Below are 23,568 nucleotides of genomic sequence, written 5' to 3'. Positions count from 1 at the left end.
CCAAGCGGGCTGTCATGTGCCTTTTACTGAGGAGTGGCTTCCATCTGGCCACCCTACCATAAAGGCCTGATTGGTGGAGTGCTGCAGAGATGGTTGTCCATCTGGAAGCTTCTCCCATCTCCAGAGAAACTCTGGAGCTCTGTCAGAGTGACCATCAGGTTATTGGTCACCTCCCTCACCAAGACCCTTCTCCCCCGATTGCTCAGTTTGGCCGGGCGGCCAGCTCTAGGAAGAGTCTTGGTGGTTCAAAACTTCTTCCATTTAAGAATGATGGAGGCCACTGTGTTCTTGGGGACCTTCAATGCTGCAGAAATGTTTTGGTACCCTTCCCCAGATCTGTGCCTCGACACAATCCTGTCTCGGAGCTCTACGGACAATTCCTTCAACCTCATGGCTTGGTTTTTGCTCTGAGATGCACTGTCAACTGTGGGACATTATATAGACAGGTGTGTGCCTTTCCAAATCATGTCCAATCAATTGAATTAACCACAGGTGGACTCCAATCATGTTGTAGAAACAACTTAAGGATGATCAATGGAAACAGGATGAACCTGAGCTCAATTTCGAGTCTCATAGCAAAGGGTCTGAATACTTATGTCAATTAGGTATTTCTGTTTGTTTTTTTAATCTAAAAAACTGTTTTCGCTTTGTCATTGAGGTATTGTGTGCAGATTGATGAGGAAAAATGTTTATTTAATCCATTTCAGAATAAGGCTGTAATGTAACAAAATGTGGAAAAAGGGAAGATGTCTGAATACTTTCCGAATGCACTGTATGATGTTTAATGCATAAGAGTCAATCTAACATTAACTAAAGTTGCCACAAGCCACTAGGCCAGTGGATTGCGCAGTCAGAGTAAATAGACATTTTAACGTCATAAATTTAGCCGGTGTTATACAACGGGTGGGTCTAATCCTGAATGCTGATCGGTTAAAACCGCATTCCAACCGCTGTCTATTCCACAAATTACCACCGGTTAAATCTATGACGTTAAAATGTCTATTTACTCTGTTCCATCTGACTGCGCAATCCACTGTCTCATCAGCCCAGCCAGGCAATTTATAAACTTGGCCTGTACTATAAAAAGCATCTAGACATTATCTCACATTTCTTTTAGACTCACATTTAGTTTTCAACAGCGGATATTTGTATAAACCTTGCGGTCTGTCTCTCCGACATTTACAACATTGTTTCAATATTCAAATTCGATCGACCAGCTGTCCCATAGTAATGAATGTGTCGGCAGTCGGGACAAGGCAGACAGGTAGGCAGCATTTCTCAGCCAGTCGAAATCATGAATCATCTGGCATCATTTTTATGGATATATACAAAGAAATGTCAATTGAAAAAAGGTCAACCTAATGAAGTGCAGCTAGTTTGCAGTCTTTCCAGCTTCAGTTTGAAGTGATTGTGTTAGCTGTGTTGTTGGCTAGCTCCTCTGAACAACAGTGTCCTGACGAGAGAGCACATTTTCTATACCAGGCGAAAACGCGCCTCATTAGCTCATTGTTATGGATGCATCCAAACAGCTTAAACAAATGCAAATGCAGCTACTGTTGTTATTCTGGCTGCACTGTTGGACCTGACTGTAAGTTAGCCGTAGTTGGCTAGCTAGCAAGCAAGGGATAGGAACGTTGCCAGCCAGTATGGTAATGGAACATTTACAACGAACGACTGGGTCACGTCCATAGACACAGAACAAAAAGACTTAACGACTGGGTCGTGTCTCTAGCAACCAAACCGATAGAACGAACAACCAGCCGGCTTGGGAAGCAACCCTAGATTTGTGTTGGAACTATATCTTGTGGAAGGATGAAATAGTATGAATAAATTCTTTAAAATAAAGTTTTTAATGAAAATATGTCAATCATTATTTGAATATGTTGGTAACCCGTTATATAAAAGTGATATTCCCCTTGAAGCCGGTGTTTGGAGGATAACAACACCCATACCAATATATCCACTAAACACCGGCTTCTCTGGCATTTTCACTTAAATAACTTGTGGAATACACACCGGTTGGAATGGGGTTTTAACCAATCAGCATTCAGGACCCACTCGTTGTATAAACATGTTAACCCTCAGGCTAGGGCTATCTCTAGATCACTTTCTCCACATCCTTCCCTGACATACAGCATGTTGTTTGTGAATAGATGTCAGTCAGTGTTGTGATTCATGTGGCGTCGTGGCTGCCATAAGCAGCTTAGGACTTTATTTATTCATTTGAGGGTTTCAGGCAGGCTTTTTCTCCAATGGAACGCTGGCTTTGGGAGTACACCAAGTCAGTATCATGTCAATACAGCTCCCGCCATTAGAGATATGGGTGTGTGTGTACGTGAGTGCGTGCGTGCGTGCGTTAATAAGGGCTTTAGTACTCACCCGCAAGCCAAAGTAGAGGAGGAAGAAGACATTGAAGAACATGTCGATCTGTAACGTGAAATCTTTGTAGAAATTCTGACAGGATTCTATGGGACTGTGGAAAAGACAGAAAAAATAAGAAAAGGTCACATTAATATTCATACAGTCATACTGTATTACAATAATATATGTCACAGTCTGGGGTACCAGACGTAGCCAGGGGATTTCAAAGGTGCAAACAGAACAAACCTGTTCTAAGTGTAGTCCTAAGTATAGCCTAGTTAACAAGCTACTGTTGTATTCTGCTCCTGCTCTTCTCAGGAGAGCCAAACTAGTCATAATGAGGCATTATCCATCTCTTCTGTCACGTAACCAGTCTTTATGTTTACCTTATTGTTAACCATTAAGTAAGTGGATGCTTTTGACAAAGCAATACTAGCCAACATGCCACTCCATAATGGTACAATTGCATTTCTGCATGGAAAATAAGACATCCAAATTCACCACAGTGGTTGTGAGCAACATACATGAATATTCAATATGGGAGTTGGTTGCCTAATGGAATATATAGGCTCATTCAGACAGTGAAGGATAGCAGTGAAGGATAGCCTCTCCTCACAGCAAAACTAATGGCTCTAAGTAGGTGTATTGAGAGGCCCAGTGGGAGAGGGAGAACGGGGGTTTGGATGGTTCCCAGGGGTAGAAGACTAAGAGAGAGAGAGAGGTATGATCATCATATTCTACTTAACGTAAAACATCTTAATGGGGGGGGAATTATTAATACATAAGAACAAAGACTGCTGTTCTGACAGCTAGGTGATTTATGAGTAAGTTAAGTTAAGTCTTAGTAGAGGAGTCTTTAACATGGCATGAATCTTGGCCTGTGGCCAAACAGATTTACATCCATGTGTTAATATGGATAAAGAGTTAAAACAGCCCCTGAATGATTTAATTTAGTTAAAAGCTGTTTTTTTCTCCCAGATGGCCACCCAGTCAGTTGACAGAGGTTAATATGGTTTGACCCCTCAGTAGAATTGCCATTGATCTGGTCTGAATACTCAATTATTTACACACTACTAACCCTCCGATCTCCTATAAAACTAACAGTGATGTGACAACTAACTCCACTATGAATCATACAGTGAATCCATAAATACATTGTGCTGAGTTGATAAAATGTAATTTTCCATTTGGTCCATGTTGTGGGTTTGGTGGTGTATGGTCTGTAAGCCCCTCTGATTGGACTGGACTCAGAGATCAAAAAGCACAGAACAGCCTTTCTAATTGTCCCTAATGCTCCAAGTGAAATATTTTGGCTGCCTACTCTACTCCCCTCCTCCTCTTAATCATCATCATCATCATCACCTAGCAACCCAGGCAGATGCTCCGTTCTACAGAGCACACACAGTGAAAACAACATTTGGCCATGTGGCTGGGTGGCTGGGTGGCTGGGTGGCAGGGTGGCAGGGTGGCAGGGTGGCTGGGTGGCTGGGTGGCAGGGTGGCAGGGTGGCTGGGTGGCTGGGTGGCTGGGTGGCTGGGTGGCTGGGTGGCTGGATGGCAGGGTGGCAGGGTGGCTGGGTGGCTGGGTGGCTGGTGGTGGGCACATTCCAGAAAGTGTGCCCTCATTCTGGCTCAACACTGACCCACCTGTCACGTGACCCGAAGGCTTTTCAATAACACAGGAAGTGCTTAAGGACAGACCCCTTGATTGGCTATTTGAAAATAATAGCCAATCAGTGTTGAGCTAAACTGAGTGAGCTCAGCTGTGAATGCTCCTGGCACACCCAAAAAAAGTGGGAAGCCAGTTTGGATTTGGCTTCACACCAATCAGGATGGAAGTTTAACATGTAGCTAGATATAGTAGGCTAATGTTAACTAGCTGGCCTGGCACATCGTGGCCCATGAAAGGAAGTTAGGCTAGCGAGCAATCATTTTTGCCAGGTAGCCTAGGACAACAAAAACTAAATGCATGTACTGTATGACAGAGTCATAGATCGTTTAGGCAACATGAAAGAGGATGGCATTGGTGTTTCTCTAGAAGTAGGGTGAGTCAACATGTTTTTTCTACTTTCACACACACACACACACACACACACACACACACACACACATAAATCAGTACCATGGACAGACACCATATATATCTTATGTTGATTGGACTAGATTGTTTTTGGTATCTTTTAGTTGTCACTGTATTAGACTAAGCATAGGTGATTAGATGATGTTGAAATGTTGAAGTTGAAATGGTTCTGGAATAGTGCAGGCAACTGTTTTCTTTGCAACTTGCGGTAACTCTAAATCAATAGTTGTTTAGTAGTCCGAAAATGTCGGAAACATTAACTTGCTTGACCATGCTGTAACTTCACCGGACAGAGGTTGCTATCCGGTTTTGTGATGAAACAGAGGTGTGGTTGAATTTATTCTGTCAATGTTTCTTCTATATATCACAGTGTCAAAGCATATAAACTAACAGGTTATAGAGCAAACAATGCAATTATCACAACACATATGTTCTAAAATTGCTTTTTTGGTTCTAGCTCGGCTTCCCTGGTGATTTTACCTACACACCGCTACTGGAAGAAACATTTTTTAAATGGGCGAGGTTTAGCCATAATTATGACTTTGTGGCTGTGTTAACTAGTGAGGACCCTGTTTTATAGAGGATCTGGAAATACACGTATAAATACAGGCCTGGCTGACACACCAAGTTACTGTACACAGACAGAGTCAGCAATAACACCACCACCACCTCTCCATCCCTGTATAAACTGGCTAGGCATTGTAGCTCCAGATTTACATCTTAACCAACCAAACAATGAGATGGCAATTTCAGCATCTGAAATTGAAAGATATGATTGTGAGACAGAATTACTGGTACCAAAATAAACCACTCTGCATCCAAATAAAATCATAAAAATTATAACCGGACTGAATAAATATAATTTATACATCACTGACAGACTCCTGAAGACCCATGTGTGTGCACTGACGGGGAAAAAAATAGCCTCAACCCTGGGTTGAGAGAGAGAGAGAGAGAGACAGAGAGAGGGAGAGAGACGGAGAGAGACAGAGAGAGGGAGAGAGACAGAGAGAGAGAGAGAGAGAGACAGAGAGAGGGAGAGAGACAGAGAGAGAGAGACAGAGAGAGACAGAGAGAGAGAGAGACAGAGAGAGAGAGAGAGAGACAGAGAGACAGAGAGAGAGAGAGAGACAGAGACAGAGACAGAGACAGAGACAGAGACAGAGACAGAGACAGAGAGAGAGATAGATAGATAGATATCCCATGGGCATTGGGGACAATTTGTCTTATATAGCACACAGCACCGGGCTGCTTCTAGGCCAGTTGGAAATTGCCTGAAGATGTGGGTGCCTCAGGATTGAACTCTGGTCAGCTTGTGTTTCAGTTGGAGGGTAGTAAGTTGGAGAGAGAGTGTCTGGATTTTACAGTAGGTGGCTCCAGCTCCTTGGTAGAAAAGCTGCAAGTCCAGAGGACATGCTGCAATGTCGATACACACACACACACACAAGCAAGCAGACACAAATGCACAGGCATGCACACACACACACACACACACACTTGCTCGTACATACACACACACCCACGACCATACCTGCAAATGCACACACTCACAAACACACGCACACACATGCACACGCACACACTCACACACACACTCACACTCACACTCACACACACACACTCAGTGGTGGCAATAGAACAGAACGTGGTGTCCCTGTGGCTGAAGAATGGAGGTCTATTTCAGGACAGAAATGTTTCCTCACGTTAACCTCCACTGACTAGACATTAGGCCTGAGGAAGTCCACAGAGGTAGAAACCAGTCTACAGGGGAGGAACAGGGGACAGATGAACACTAAAAATACCCAAGTAACACCTTCCTTCAGTCAGCACAGCAGATCCCAGTCCTGTGTGTGTGTGTGTGTGTGTGTTAGCCTGCTGCCGACCTTGGCAGTCTCCTCCAGGCACAGCAAGGTTGCTCTCTCACAGAGAAAACAATCACAACAACAACAGACTCCATGGTTTACTACTGGTTTACTAATGGTATACTGGTTTACTACTAGTATAGTATTGGTTTACTGGTTTAATACTGGTATAGTATTGGTTTACTGGTTTAGTATTTGTTTAGTATTGGTTTACTGGTTTACTACTGGTTTACTATTGGTTTACTGGTTTACTACTGTTTAGTATTGGTTTACTGGTTTACTACTGGTTTACTACTGGTTTAGTATTGCTTTACTGGTCTACTACTGTACAGTCTTCTCATAGCTGGTTAACTTAACTACTGGCATCACCTAAAGGGATGGACCAGAACATCATGTCTTCTCATAGCTGGTTAACTGAACTACTGGCATCACCTACAGGGATGGACCAGAACATCATGTCTTCTCATAGCTGGTTAACTGAACTACTGGCATCACCTACAGGGATGGACCAGAACATAATGTCTTCTCATAGCTGGTTAACTGAACTACTGGCATCACCTACAGGGATGGACCAGAACATCATGTCTTCTCATAGCTGGTTAACTGAACTACTGGCATCACCTACAGGGATGGACCAGAACATCATGTCTTCTCATAGCTGGTTAACTGAACTACTGGCATCACCTACAGGGATGGACCAGAGCATAATGTCTTCTCATAGCTGGTTAACTGAACTACTGAAAGAAAGGCAGGTTAGTACTTCAATGATTGATTTAGGCTGAGGCACCACCACTAAAATAAAAGTCATTTATCACCTGCCAGGGCATTGGACAATTAAAGGCTTCTCAGGGAGTCTAAAAATAACGTCATTTTTTATTTCTCCTAAGTCCCCTCTGCAGAGACTCACACTCACACAACAGCACGCACATACACATTGAACACGGGCTACCACAGCAGGCAAGTTTTCTATGGAAAAACACACTTAAGGCACATAGCCTTATACCCGCAACACACACACACACACACACACACACCAAACCACATACCCATCACATCCCTTTGAACATAAAACCAATTATGTGATAAAAGCCTACATGCTTATATAAATGCGAATAAACCGACAGGCCTTTCCTTATCTATCTGCCCATTCACTGATTAAACTAACATCGTTCTCAACTTCCATTGACTCCAAACTGCTCTGTCTGGGTTGTGTTCTATGTTGATGTGGTTGTTCTACCTACCTTAGTTGAATGCACTAACGGCAAGTTGCTCTGGATAAGAGCGTCGGACCAAAATATAAATGTACAAATTATAAGACCATGCAGTGGTTACATTCAGACTATGCCTCTGGAGGACTATACAATAGTTGGGAATAATTTCTCATGGTTTTTTTCTGATAAAGAACCGTCAGTGCTATGTCTGGGTTTTGTGACAGGGGGGACAGAAATGAACGCGGCATGACCATTTCCTCCATGTGAATAATGTAGACTGTAGATGTTATATAGGAGATGGATGATGGACTGTGGTTGGAGCATGTAGAGATGGTGTGTGTGAATCCAACAGAGAGCAGAGTCCCGTATACAGGTTTTGGACTGAACCGGTCTCCTACTCAGTCCACAACAGATCCCATTCAGTTACACAGAAACACAATGTTTACAATAATGTCAATGAATTGGTGTAATTACATACACCTACACACTAACTACACTAGAAACTCATTGTACGACAGAACTTCAATTATGTGTTAATTTATCCATTATAATTCAATCAGTGTTTTTTCTATGCCTTATCAGTAATTACCAGGTAGAGCTGAGTAGGCTGATTATTATCTAGTTAGCGAAATAGTTATAGGGAAAGTAACTGCATGTCATAAGGGGAAAGGAATGATACATATTATGAATAGTTTATAACGGGAGCATCAGGAGAAAGTGCCTTCGCTTGCAGGCTGCTATTATTAGTAGTTAATACTTTATCACTGTCACGGAGACTGCAGACAGGGGAAGACTGGCCTCAAATTCAACTCTGGACCTCAAAGCCAGTTCTACTGCTTTCTTTCATTGTTCCCCTCTAATCAGGGACTGATTTAGACCTGAGACACCAGGTGGGTGCAATTCATTATCAGGTAGAACAGAAAACCAGCAGTAGTCTGGACCTCATAGAGCAAGATCTGAATACCTTTGCTCTACAGTCATAAGAGACTGTCACTGCTTCCCAAATGGCACCCTATTCTCAAATGGGCCCTGGTCAAAAGTAGTGCACTATAAAGGGAACAGGGTGTCACTTGGGACGTGCACACTAATATCAGGCTCCACAGTTCATAAAGTGAGCAAACCTCAATTTCCTAGAACACGACGTTGACACCTAAGCTTTGTCTTGCTATCTGTCTGCGGAGCATTGAGCCAGTATAAATAAGAGGCATTGTTAAACATTAGAACGCCTCAAAAAAGCCACACACTGTGAATTAACTGTCATTCGTGTGGAGAGGGGGAGACTACAGAATACTAAACATGCTCTGGAATTAAATCAAACTGTTTCATTTCATTGTTTGGTGCAGCTCTAGACTATAAACTCAGTGTACAAAACATTATCAACACCTTCCTAATATTAAGTTGCACCCCCTTTTGCCCTCAGAACAGCCTCAATTCGTCGGGGCATGGACTCTACAAGGTGTCGAAAGCATTCCCCAGGGATGCTGGCCCATGTTGACTCCAATGCTTCCCACAGTTGTGTCAATTTGGATGGATTTCCTTTGGGTGTTGGACCATTCAGAGGGTGAATGGGCAAGACAAACATTTAAGTGCAGTTGAACGGGGTATGGTAGTAGTTGCCATGCGCACCAGCTTGAGTGTGTCAAGAACTACAACGCTGCTGGGTTTTTCACACTCAACTGTTTCCCATGTGAAAAACCCAGCAGCGTTGCAGTTCTTGACACACTCAAACCGGTGCGCCTGGCACCTACTACCATACCCCGTTCAACTGCACTTAAATGTTTGTCTTGCCCATTCACCCTCGGAATGGCACACATACACGATCCATGTCTCAATTGTCTCACGGCTTAAACATCCTTCTTTAACCTGTTTCCTCCCCTTCATCTACACTGATTGAAGTGGATTTAACAAGTCACATCAATAAGGGATCATATCTTTTACCTGGATTCACCTGGTCAGTCTGTCATGGAAATGTATACTCATCAGTCGGATAATACTTAGCAGACCATTTGTAGATCTTTCAAGGTCTGGGACTGTCTGACAACTTCACACCTAGACACATACACAGACCCAGACACACACACACCTCTGACTACTCTGAGATGGATGTTTATATATAGCTCCAATACCCTTCACCACAAGGTCTGCCAAGTCTGCTTCCTGACATATATCTCACCTTACCCCATTAATAAGTCATTAAGCACTGTTTCTCTCTTCACTGCTGTCATTGATTGCACACACACACACACACACACACACACACACACACACACACACACACAGCTATCTGATAACCCAAAAACGGTATGTGTGTGTATCGGTGTGGTGTGCCGTGTATTTCTGTGTGTGTGTGTGCCGTGTGTGTGTGTGCATGCTTGCGTGCGTGACAATTGGCAGGAATAAGGACATCCTTCTAGAAGGGCCGTCCTGCAGAGTCTCTGGCTACATACCTCTTATCCATTCACTCCCTCGTTCCACAGGAGCAGAAAGGATAGGGATGAGCTGAAGCATTAAAACAGACCAGGACGTGGGAGGGAGGGAGGAAGTATGCTCCCAATTAAAATATTACCAAAATAGCATCAGCTTTGCAACAAATGTCGTATTGCCGAATAATAGAAAAGAGAGATAAGAAGATTATGACTCTCTCTCCACAGATGAACAATGACTGTATCCAGTGAAATGACAGTAACCCTCTCTGGCTGGCTGGCTGGCTGGCTGGCTGGCTGGCTGGCCGACTGACTGACTGGCTGGCCGACTGACTGACTGGCTGGCTGGCTGACTGGCTAGCTGACTGGCTGGCTGACTGGCCACCATAATCCCACCTATTATTCCTACTGTTCTCTGTCGTTAGGACCAGGAGTTTTTCCTTGGCCACATGACCTGACCAGGAAAAATTCTGGGCTCTACGTATCACCTCATATTCCTATACAATTGATCCATTATTTCTTCATAGGGTTACACAATTCTGGTAACTTTCCAAAAGGATTCCCAGATTTCCAGTTTATTCCAGGAATAAACTGGGATTTAGGGAAAATGTCCCAGAATTTTGCAACCCGATTTCTTCATTTTTTTTTGCAATCCACTAATTCAACTCCCCAACTCCCTGCTGGAGTAGGAGGTACAGTACTTTATACCAGTCAATAGAACTCCCCTCTAATATTCCTTGTTTCCACTGTGTGCTTACGAAGCATTCTGCTGCAGGGTTAAGGTTAGGGTTAAGATTAGTAACACTCTACAGCTCCTCTCAAGGCAACAGCCACCTGGAAGGGCCTGGAAAAACATAACTCTGGGGAGGATACTGGTTGGCCACCAGGTAGATGGATGTGGATGTGTTTCTTACCCACTGATCTGTGCTGTGTGTGTGTGTGTGTTTGTGGAGCAGAACACAGCTCCACTGAGGTAGACTTAAAAGCCCATCTTATAAAGAGCTCTAGCTCTCTCTCTCACACACACACACACACACACACACACACACACACACACAGCACTCAACCTCAGGGGGTCACTGGCAGCTCACAGAGAAAACCTCTCTGCTGAAAGTTATAGAAAGCTTTTTCACGGCCAATTTGAATCTGAGATAGTCTCCGCACAACCAAGTACCAAAAGCTATAGGACCGTGTTCATATCTCCCTGCACGAATGACCGACTCCCTTCTCTACTGAACTGAATTAAAGAGCCGTTCTAAAGAGCCGTTCTAAAGAGCCGTTCTAAAGAGCCGTTCTAAAGTGCCGTTCTAAAGTGCCGTTCTAAAGTGCCGTTCTAAAGAGCCGTTCTAAAGAGCCGTTCTAAAGTGCCGTTCTAAAAGAGACGTTCTAAAGTGCCGTTCTAAAGAGCCGTTCTAAAGTGCCGTTCTAAAGAGCCGTTCTAAAGAGCCGTTCTAAAGAGCCGTTCTAAAGTGCCGTTCTAAAGAGACGTTCTAAAGTGCCGTTCTAAAGAGACGTTCTAAAGTGCCGTTCTAAAGTGCCGTTCTAAAGTGCCGTTCTAAAGAGCCGTTCTAAACAGCAAGAGATGAACAAAACATGAGCCTATAATGTATTATGAATATGCAGTATGTTATCAAGGCTGTGGTATTTGCTACAGTAATGACTGCCATTAACAGCTGACCTGGAGATCTCTGACCATCGATCGGATCAATCGTTAACATTTCAGAACGCCAGAGATGGAAAGGTCATGCGAAGAGTGTTTGAGCTGCGTTGACGGGGTGAGAACGTGTGTGAGTGTGTGCGTGCGCATGTGCCTGTGTGTGTGTGTGTGTGTGTGTGTGTGTGTGTGTGTGTGTGTGTGTGTGTGTGTGTGTGTGTGTGTGTGGATGGATGGATGGATGGGTTGAGAACGTGTGTAGGATCAGGGGGAGAGGAAGTGGAGTCTACAGCTGTTGGAGTGAAAGTATGGTTGTAACTCAATCCCAGTCAACACACACACACACAGAGATACACCTATACACATATACACACACACACACACACACACACACACACACACAGAGATACACCTATACACACACACACACACACACACACACACAGAGATACACCTATACACATATACACACACTCACACAGAGATACACCTATACACACACACACACACACACAGATACACCTATGCACACACACACACAGAGATACACCTATACACATATACACACACTCACACAGAGATACACCTATACACATATACACACACACACTCACACAGAGATACACCTATACACACACACACACTCACACAGAGATACACCTACACACACACACACACACACACACACAGAGATACACCTATACACATATACACACACACACTCACACAGAGATACACCTACACACACACACACACACACACACACACACACAGAGATACACCTATACACATATACACACACTCACACAGAGATACACCTATACACACACACACACACACACAGAGATACACCTATACACATATACACACACACACTCACACAGAGATACACCTATACACACACACACACACACACACACTCACACAGAGATACACCTATACACACACACACACACACACACAGAGATACACCTATACACATATACACACACACACTCACACAGAGATACACCTATACACATATACACACACACACTCACACAGAGATACACCTATACACACACACACACACTCACACAGAGATACACATATACACACACACACTCACACAGAGATACACCTATACACATATACACACACACACTCACACAGAGATACACCTATACACCTATACACACACACACTCACACAGAGATACACCTATACACATATACACACACACACTCACACATAGATACACATATACACATATACACACACACACTCACACAGAGATACACCTATACACATATACACACACACACTCACACAGAGATACACCTATACACATATACACACACACACACACACACACACACACACACACACACACACACACACACACACACACAGAGATACACCTATACACATATACACACACACACTCACACAGAGATACACCTATACACCTATACACACACACAGAGATACACCTATACACATATACACACACACACTCACACAGAGATACACATATACACACACACACACTCACACAGAGATACACCTATACACATATACACACACACACACACACACACACACACACACAGAGATACACCTATACACATATACACACACACACTCACACAGAGATACACCTATACACATATACACACACACACACACACACACACACACACACACACACACACACACACACACACACACACAGAGATACACCTATACACATATACACACACAGGAGTTAGTTGGTCCCATTAAAGTGAGCAGCCAAGGCTAATAATGAGGAGGAGGGAGAGACTTTGGTATTAGCATAATGAGAGAACAGAGAGAGAGAGAAAGGCCAGGGCAGGGCCTTAGGGGAACACAGACACACACAAAACTGTCAAATCAGTATTATCTAATGAGTCACAGAAACAGTCCTTAACTACAGCTAACATCCTTCCCTAATATCCATTGTCCTTCCCTGGGATCCTTCCCTAAAACCTAGTGTCCTTCCCTAGGATTGTTCCCTAATACCTAGTGTACTTCCCTAGTGTCCTTCCTGAATACCTAGTGTCCAAATACCTAGTACCCTTCCCTATGATCCTTCCCTAATACATTTGTACATTTTTGTACATTTTAGTCATTTAGCAGACGCTCTTATCCAGAGCGACTTAGAGTTAGTGAGTGCATACAATTTTCATACCTAATACCGAGTATCCTTCCTTAGTATCCTTCCTTAGGATCCATCCCTAATACCTAGTATCCTTCCCTAGGATCCTTCCCTATGATCCTTCCCTAATACCTAGTATCCTTCCCTAGGATCCTTCCCTAATACCTAGTGCCCTTCCCTAGGATCCTTCCCTAATACCTAGTGTCCTTCCCTAGGATCCTTCCCTAATACCTAGTGTGTTTCCCTAGGATCCTTCCCTAATACCTAGTGTCCTTCCCTAGGATCCTTCCTTAATACCTAGTATACTTTGCTGGGATTTTTCCCTAATACCTAGTGTCCTTCCCTAGGATCCTTCCCTAATAGCTAGTGTACTTCCCTAGAGCTGTCAGGTATGTCTCTCTGTCTCTCATGAGTTAGATCAACCTCACTGTGTATCCAGAGGCTTGCTGTCTTGTCAATCACCTCGTCTAGGCTCTCTACAGTTTAGTGTCAGGTGCCTTAGGATCCATCCCTAATACCTAATATCCTTCCCTAGGATCCTTCCCTATGATCCTTCCCTAATACCTAGGATCCTTCCCTAGGATCCTTCCCTAATACCTAGTGTCCTTCCCTAGGATCCTTCCCTAATACCTAGTGTCCTTCGCTAGGATCCTTCCCTAATACCTAGTGTCCTTCCCTATGATATTTCCCTAATACCTAGTGTCCTTCTCTAGGATCCTTCCCTAATACCTAGTGTCCTTCCCTAGGATATTTCCCTAATACCTAGTGTCCTTCTCTAGGATCCTTCCTTAATACCTAGTGTCCTTCCCTAGAGCTGTCAGGTATGTCTCTCTGTCTCTCATGAGTTAGGTCAACCTCACTGTGTATCCAGAGGCTTGCTGTCTTGTCAATCACCTCGTCTAGGCTCTCTACAGTTTAGTGTCAGGTGCTGTCTGTCTGGAAGGATCTGCCTCTGAGCTGCCAGTCAGTTGTCGGATTGTCTTAGTCACACAAAGTCAAAGACTGTATTCAGAGCGCTTTCACTTGTCATGAGACAAACTGGTGACAGAAAGGCTGGGTGACAGACAGACTGGTGACAGACAGACTGGTGACTGACAGACTGGTGACTGACAGACTGGTGACAGACAGACTGGTGACTGACAGACTGGTGACTGACAGACTGGTGACAGACAGACTGGTGACTGACAGACTGGTGACTGAGCATCTACAGTCAGTAACAATGCATTTGCATTCTAAATGGATTGATAACATTATAACATCAACAGAGGCTGCTAACAAACAGAGACAAATCCCACAGACACTGTCTGAGCCTTACACACTGGGCTCACAGTGACAAACACAAAGATGGATGGCGAGAGAGATAGTTGGAGGGAGGGAGGGAGCGTGAGGAGAGAGATAGAGGGAGATGGAGAATTAGACTATGGAGAGAGAAATAGAGGGAGAGACAGAGGTAGGGAGAGAGAGAGGTAGATAAAGGGATAGAGAGAAACACAGATATGGTTTCGGCATTATAAAGGATTATACACTTCCTTGGAGATTTGTCTCCCCTCTTTTTCTACCACTCTCTTTTTGTCTTAAAGATACAGAGTCGAGTCAGATCAGGATGAGAAGGGTTGAGTGGGGGAGACAGAGAGAGAGGAAAGGAGGGAGAGACAGAAAGGGAGGGGGATATAGAGGTGGAGGGAAAAGAGAGAGAATAGGGAGGGAGGGAGGGAGGGACAGGGAACGAAAGAGGGAGAGGTAAAGATGGGAAGGACTTTATCCCTTTCTGTAAACAAGTGACTGGACACATGCCAGGAATCATTTCCACACCACCGTGCCCTGCACTACTGCTCAGATTAACACCGCTGATGTTAGACTTGGCATGATTTTATTCATTTCATTGCTTTCATGTTTTGCCTCTCACTGCAACACCCAGACCTACTATCTGTATGGCAGAGGAAACAAGCCGAGGGAGGATAGCAGAGGAAACAAGCCGAGGGAGGATAGCAGAGGAAACAAGCCGAGGGAGGATAGCAGAGGAAACAAGCCGAGGGAGGATAGCAGAGGAAACAAGCCGAGAGAGGATAGCAGAGGAAACAAGCCGAGGGAGGATAGCAGAGGAAACAAGCCGAGGGAGGATAGCAGAGGAAACAAGCCGAGAGAGGATAGCAGAGGAAACAAGCCGAGGGAGGAAAGAAGAGGGTCTAGGATATAGAATAATAAAAAACCACACATGTCCATAAACAGAGGCACGTAGTCTACAATAAAGGAAAGGCATGTATCACTGTCAACATTTCCCTTGATCTTGTTGTTTTAGTCATTTAGCAGATGCTCTTATCCAGAGCGACATACAGGATCACATATGGTTAAATGCCTTGCTCAAGGGCACATCGGCAGATTCTTCACCTAGTCGGCTCGGGGTTTCGAACCAGCGACCTTTCGGTTACTGGCCCAATACTCTTAACCGCTAGGCTAACTGCCGCACACATAAATCATGAAGTGATTTTAATAGGATCTGTCAGAAAAATATATTTTCACACGCATTACCTAAAACCTTATCTGCATTATCATAGTATTGTTAATAACTCTGCTGGTCAGGGCTAGGATGGGTGAGAGCCTGAGAATGGCGTGGGTGGGTGATTGGAAGTGTGGGATGCTTAGTTTACTGTGTGTGCGTGTGTGTGCGCGTGTGTCTACAGGTGGGGGGTGTAGGTATGTGTGTGTGTGTGTGTGTGTGTGTGTGTGTGTATGTGGGTTTACAGATGGTGTGTGTGTGTGTGTGTGTGTATGTGTGTGTCTACAGGTGGGGGGTGTAGGTATGTGTGTGTGTGTGTGTGTGTGTATGTGGGTTTACAGATGGTGTGTGTGTGTGTGTGTATGTGTGTGTCTACAGGTGGGGGGGTGTAGGTATGTGTGTGTGTGTGTGTGTGTATGTGTGTGTGTGGGTTTACAGATGGTGTGTGTGTGTGTATGTGTGTGTCTACAGATGGTGTGTGTGTGTCTACAGGTGGGGGTGTCTCTGAGGACCAGGCAGATTTACTGATATCCTGTTCTATCTAGGTTACCATGGAAACTAAGTGGGGCGCCAGGCTGACCGGCTTCTATTGACAAAACCATAAAAGAGGAGAGGAGAGGAGAGGAGCTTTATAGTCTTTCAGATAACGCATGGAAATGCATCAAATCCAGCACAAGGTTACACTATGATATATTATACTGGGCGACTAGGACTACACCATGTGTCTGAAGTATCTATTAACATCACATCTGATTAATGTTCAATAGATTGAATAAGAACTCCTTCAATACAGCTACGTAACTCAGTAAGAATTATATTTCACCAATGTGAGTGACTGTAGCCTTCCATGTATGAGTTCACTTGAGGTGCCTATTGATCAAGTGAAGAAATATCAGATCTGAAATCACAAAGTAGTGTTCAATAGCAGCTCAATAAAAAAATCACATATAAGCAAATAAAAAAGAGATACTTACTCAGAAGAATCTATAAAGTATATTCCAAGTGCTCCAATGCTGAGAGCGAAAACTAGCACGACCTACAGAGAGAGAGAGAGAGAGAGAGAGAGAGAGAGAGAGAGAGAGAGAGGGAGAGAGGGAGAGAGAGAGAGATAGAGGAGAGAGAGAGAGAGAGAGAGAGAGAGAGAGAGAGAGAGAGAGAGAGAGAGAGAGAGAGAGGGAGAGAGAGAGAGAGAGAGAGAGAGAGAGAGAGAGAGAGAGAGAGAGAGAGAGAGAGAGAGAGAGAGAGAGGAGAGAAAGAGAGAGAGATTCGTTTTAGAATGCAAACAGTCCCTTCGCAAAGTATTCAGACTCCTTCCCTTTTTCCACATTTTGTTACATTACAGCCTTATTCTAAAATGGATTAAATAAAAATAAATCCTCATCAATCTACACACAATAACCCATAATGACATAGCAAAAACAGGTTTTTAGAAATGTTTGCAAATTTATTTAAAATAAAAAACAGAAATACTTTATTTGCATAAGTATTCAGACCCTTTGCAATGAGACTCGAAATTGAGCTCAGGTGCATCCTGTTTCGATTGATCATCCTTGAGATGTTTCTACAACTTGATTGGAGTCCAACTGTGGTAAATTCAATTGATTGGACATGATTTGGAAAGGCACACACCTGTCTATATAAGGTCCCACAGTTGACAGTACACGTCAGAGCAAAAACCAAGCCATGAGGTCGAAGGAATTGTCCGGTGAGCACCGAGACAGGATTGTGTCAAGGCACAGGTCTGGGGAAGGGTACCAAAACATTTCTGCAGCATTGAAGTTCCCCAAGAACACAGTGGCCTCCATCATCTTAAATGGAAGAAGTTTGGAACCACCAAGACTCTTCCTAGAGCTGGCTGCCCAGCCAAACTGAGCAATCGGGGGAGAAGGGCCTTGGTCAGGGAGGTGACCAAGAACCCGATGGTCACTCTGACAGAGCTCTAGAGTTCCTCTGTAGAGATGGGAGAACCTTTCAGAAGGACAACTATCTCTGCAGTACTCCACCAATCAGGCCTTTATGGTAGAGTGGCCAGACGGAAGCCACTCCTCAGTAAAAGGCACATGACAGCTCACTTGGAGTTTGCCAAAAGGCACCTAAAGACTCTCAGACCATGAGAAACAAGATTCTCTGGTCTGATGAAACCAAGATTGAACTCATTGGCCTGAATAAAGGTGTGCCAAGCTTGTGGCGTCATACCCAAGAAGACTCAAGGCTATAATCGCTGCCTAAGGTGCTTCAACAAAGTACTGAGTAAAGTGTCTGAATACTTACAGTGGGGAAAAAAAAGTATTTAGTCAGCCACCAATTGTGCAAGTTCTCCCACTTAAAAAGATGAGAGAGGCCTGTAATTTTCATCATGACAGACAAAATGAGGGAAAAAAATCCAGAAATTCACATTGTAGAATTTGTAATTAATTTATTTGCAAATTATGGTGGAAAATAAGTATTTGGTCAATAACAAAAGTTTCTCAATACTTTGTTATATACCCTTGTTGGCAATGATACAGGTCAAACGTTTTCTGTAAGTCTTCACAAGGTTTTCACACACTGTTGCTGGTATTTTGGCCCATTCCTCCATGCAGATCTCCTCTAGAGCAGTAATGTTTTGGGGCTGTCGCTGGGCAACAAAGACTTTCAACTCCCTCCAAAGATTTTCTATGGGGTTGAGATCTGGAGACTGGCTAGGCCACTCCAGGACCTTGAAATGCTTCTTACGAAGCCACTCCTTCGTTGCCCGGGCGGTGTGTTTGGGATCATTGTCATGCTGAAAGACCCAGCCACGTTTCATCTTCAATGCCCTTGCTGATGGAAGGAGGTTTTCACTCAAAATCTCACGATACATGGCCCCATTCATTCTTTCCTTTACACGGATCAGTCGTCCTGGTCCCTTTGCAGAAAAACAGCCCCAAAGCATGATGTTTCCACCCCCATGCTTCACAGTAGGTATGGTGTTCTTTGGATGCAACTCAGCATTCTTTGTCCTCCAAACACGACGAGTTGAGTTTTTACCAAAAAGTTATATTTTGGTTTCATCTGACCATATGACATTCTCCCAATCCTCTTCTGGATCATCCAAATGCACTCTAGCAAACTTCAGACGGGCCTGGACATGTACTGGCTTAAGCAGGGGGACACGTCTGGCACTGCAGGAATTGAGTCCCTGGCGGCGTAGTGTGTTACTGATGGTAGGCTTTGTTACTTTGGTCCCAGCTCTCTGCAGGTCATTCACTAGGTCCCCCCGTGTGGTTCTGGGATTTTTGCTCACCGTTCTTGTGATCATTTTGACCCCACGGGGTGAGATCTTGCGTGGAGCCCCAGTTCGAGGGAGATTATCAGTGGTCTTGTATGTCTTCCATTTCCTAATAATTGCTCCCACAGTTGATTTCTTCAAACCAAGCTGCTTACCTATTGCATATTCAGTCTTCCCAGCCTGGTGCAGGTCTACAATTTTGTTTCTGGTGTCCTTTGACAGCTCTTTGGTCTTGGCCATAGTGGAGTTTGGAGTGTGACTGTTTGAGGTTGTGGACAGGTGTCTTTTATACTGATAACAAGTTCAAACAGGTGCCATTAATACAGGTAACGAGTGGAGGACAGAGGAGCCTCTTAAAGAAGAAGTTACAGGTCTGTGAGAGCCAAAAATCTTGCTTGTTTGTAGGTGACCAAATACTTATTTTCCACCATAATTTGCAAATAAATTCATTAAAAATCCTACAATGTGATTTTCTGGAAAAAAAATTCTCAATTTGTCTGTCATAGTTGACGTGTACCTATGATGAAAATTACAGGCCTCTCTCATCTTTTTAAGTGGGAGAACTTGCACAAATGGTGGCTGACTAAATACTTTTTTCCCCACTGTATGTAAATTGTATATTTCCGTTTTCTTTTTTGTGTGCAAAAAAATAATAATACAAACGTTTTTGCTTATGGGGTATTGTGTGTAGTTTGATGAGTAAAAAACAAACAATTTAATCCATTTTAGAATAAGACTGTAACGTAACAAAATGTGGAAAAAGTCAAGGGGTCTGAATACTTTCCGCATGTACTGTATATAAAATATCATACAATATAGCCATAATCATCATTCTGCACATTAAAGTGTCAGTCACTCACACATGAACACACACCAAAAAAAATTGCAGTCCTGTTTCCTGTTTCCCTGTGGTTCAACATCCAACACCATGTAATAATACCTCTCTGAGACTGTAATGTACATCTTGTCTTCAGGTGTGTGTGTGTGTGTGTGTGTGTGTGTGTGTGTGTGTGTGTGTGTGTGATACTGAGTTACATAGTAGACAAGGTTGTTGATATCTGTAATCAAACAGTGGCTGGTCGCATAGCCTCCAAGAGTAGACAACCCTCAATAATTAATGCAGTTCCTTATGTCAGTGCTATGCTCAAACCCTACATCCCAACCTGAGCACTCAGTTCTGCCACCTCTGGTCTCTTGGCCCTCCCACCCCTACAGGAGGGCTACATCCTGAATAATGAACGTAGTCCATCATGTCAGTACGAGGGCTACATCCTGAATAATGAACAGTGAATAGTGAATAGTGAATAGCAACAGTAAGTACAGTTGAGTTGTATACATACAAGATTGAAAAGGGAATGGAAACACACTACACATCTGTAAACCAAGCCTTGAAGGGTGATTACATGTGAGGTAGTGTTGAGGGGAAGGCTATTGTGACTGCCTAAGATAATGCAAAGTCATTGGTTGTATTGTACTGGATGCCATTACGCCTCAGGTGTAGGCCATCAAACACACGCACGCACACAGGCACACACACACAGGCACACAGGCACACGCACACAGGCGCACACACACACAGGCACACAGGCACACGCACACAGGCGCACACGCACACAGGCACACAGGCACACACACACACACGCACGCACACAGGTACACACACACAGGCACACGCACACAGGCACACGCACGCACACACACACACGTACGCACACACACGCACGCACACAGGCACACACACACAGGCACACAGGCACACGCACACAGGCGCACACGCACACAGGCACACAGGCACACAGGCACACACACACAGACACACGCACGCACACACGCACACACGCACACCGTATCCCCAGCAACATCCCTCCACAATGTGCTGAGTTGTAATGTGAATACAGAAGGGGTAATATAAGGAGATCGTAACTCTAGAAGCCCTCATTCATATCTAACATGCGGTCAATTCTACGGTAATGAATTTACACTCTGATTTTTCACTTTAAAATGTATACCAAAAAAAAAATATCAAAGTAAAACAAACCATACAACTCTATGCACAAGGACTCATTTTAACAATTTACATAGAACATTTTACAAAAACACATTTACAGGAAGAACTGTGCAGATACAAGTAGTCATTGTGCATATAGTTGGTTGGTTGAACTTTGAAATCAATGTTTTTTGTTTGGCATACATTCTGAAGTAAAAAATAAAATAAAATAAAGGATTCTCAGTGTAAATCCGTACCGTGGAATTGCCCAAGCTGTTCACACAGAGACCAGCTCCCTCAGATGGATAAACCTCCTGAAAACAGCTGAGTCGTGAAAAAGAGGGATATTGGAGAGGGAGAGTGAAAAAGGCTAGAGAAAGGAAGAGGAAGAGAGAGGGATAGAGGGATACAGGGAGAGAGGGAGAGTGATAGGCTGGGCAACCACTCAAATACTGTTCTCTTGAACAACTAGCATTGACATTACCATCATGAAGAGGCCAGCTTTATTACACATGACTGGACACATGATATTAAAACACGACTGAACACATGATATTAAAACACATGACTGAACACGTGATATTAAACACGACTGAGAAAGATATACTATCATTTACCCTACTAGCCTTTCTCCTTATCCAGCCACCACAGAATAGACATCCTCTGTCCGCCATGAATATACCATTCATTATAATTGACGGGCGCCTGATCCTTTTCATGCTAGTAAAAAAACACCCCATGTATTTTTAATGCCGTCTCTTTGTGTGGGAGATGGTGGGTTCCAGAGTGTGGGTCTGGTTGAGGCTAGCGATGGCCAGTGTACTGCACTGTTGGAGCTAGGAACGCCAGCATTTCGCTACACCCGCAATAACATCTGCTAAATATATGTAAGCGACCAATATTATTTGATTTGATTTGTAGCCCTGCAGTGCCTGACCTGAGTGATGCAAGTTATTGTAGCGGCGTGTAGCGGTTGCACTAGCTAGTGTAGCCCTGCAGTACCTGACCTGAGTGATGCAGGTTATTGTAGCGGCGTGTAGCGGTTGCACTAGCTAGTGTAGCCCTGCAGTGCCTGACCTGAGTGATGCAGGTTATTGTAGCGGCGTGTAGCGGTTGCACTAGCTAGTGTAGCCCTGCAGTGCCTGACCTGAGTGATGCAGGTTATTGTAGCGGCGTGTAGCGGTTGCACTAGCTAGTGTAGCCCTGCAGTGCCTGACCTGAGTGATGCAGGTTATTGTAGTGGCGTGTAGCGGTTGCACTAGCTAGTGTAGCCCTGCAGTGCCTGACCTGAGTGACACACAAAGGAGAAGGGAAGCTGGGTTCAATGCCAGCCACACTGATAACATCAAGATCTCTTTACTGTGATAAGATGGTGAATTTGTCATCTAGAAGGCTGATATCTATGCCGTTGGCAAGATCATTGGTGGAGTCGAATGCATCAGCTGATCTGATTCCCACAACTAAAGAGTCCAACAGCTGTTTCTGTTTATGTCCTGGCTATGATTGACAGAATTTTCCATCATACTCTCAACATCACGCATCCACTGTCAACATCTAAAATAAAGAAAAATAATTAAAAACAGCAAAAATCTGATTTGATGTCAGGATACTGTATAGGACTTCCCCCCACAACAGGGCATAGTTAGATTTTAATGAGTGGGTGTTCTATGGTTACAGTGGATATCCAGGCCATGCAGGTTGGAGCTATACACACACATGCTCACACACACTCTCTCTTCACACGGGGAACAACCCAGGTCTTTACATCAGTACGACAGCTGAAAATGGTTCCCAAACCAACAGGACTTGAGAGGGATGGCAGCGTAGCATAAATGTGGGGATTCTGTCCTTAACTAAGTATCTTATGACAGAGGCAGTCCTACTGTATGAACACAATGGTCCATAAGTGGAAGATACACGCGCAGGCATGAAGCACACAGGCAGACATGAACGCATCCACACTGATATTTCCTTGATGCTAATCTGTGTCCTTCTTGTCTGTGAGATAAGAGAGAGAGAGAGAGAGAAAACACAGACAGAGAGAGAGAAAACACAGAGAGAAAACACAGACAGACAGAGAGAGAGA

General features: G+C 44.0%; 1 protein-coding gene across 1 annotated transcript in view; it reads right to left on the bottom strand.

Annotated features, from left to right (window-relative positions):
• LOC311110501 (calcium-activated potassium channel subunit alpha-1a-like) overlaps positions 1-23,568 on the bottom strand; it is a gene marked incomplete at its 5' end in the record, with an annotated part of 307,325 nt that overhangs the window by 115,593 nt on the left and 168,164 nt on the right. Inside the window, 2 exons of the mRNA XM_084153022.1 lie at positions 2,380-2,473; positions 17,220-17,281. Coding sequence (XP_084009148.1) covers positions 2,380-2,473; positions 17,220-17,281 — 156 coding nt within the window. The remainder of the gene's footprint in view (positions 1-2,379; positions 2,474-17,219; positions 17,282-23,568) is intronic.

The sequence above is a fragment of the Coregonus lavaretus genome (assembly GCF_964263955.1).
Source record: "Coregonus lavaretus genome assembly, chromosome: 36".
In the NCBI taxonomy this organism is placed as follows: domain Eukaryota; kingdom Metazoa; phylum Chordata; class Actinopteri; order Salmoniformes; family Salmonidae; genus Coregonus; species Coregonus lavaretus.
This window is presented reverse-complemented; position numbering and strand designations above follow the sequence as displayed.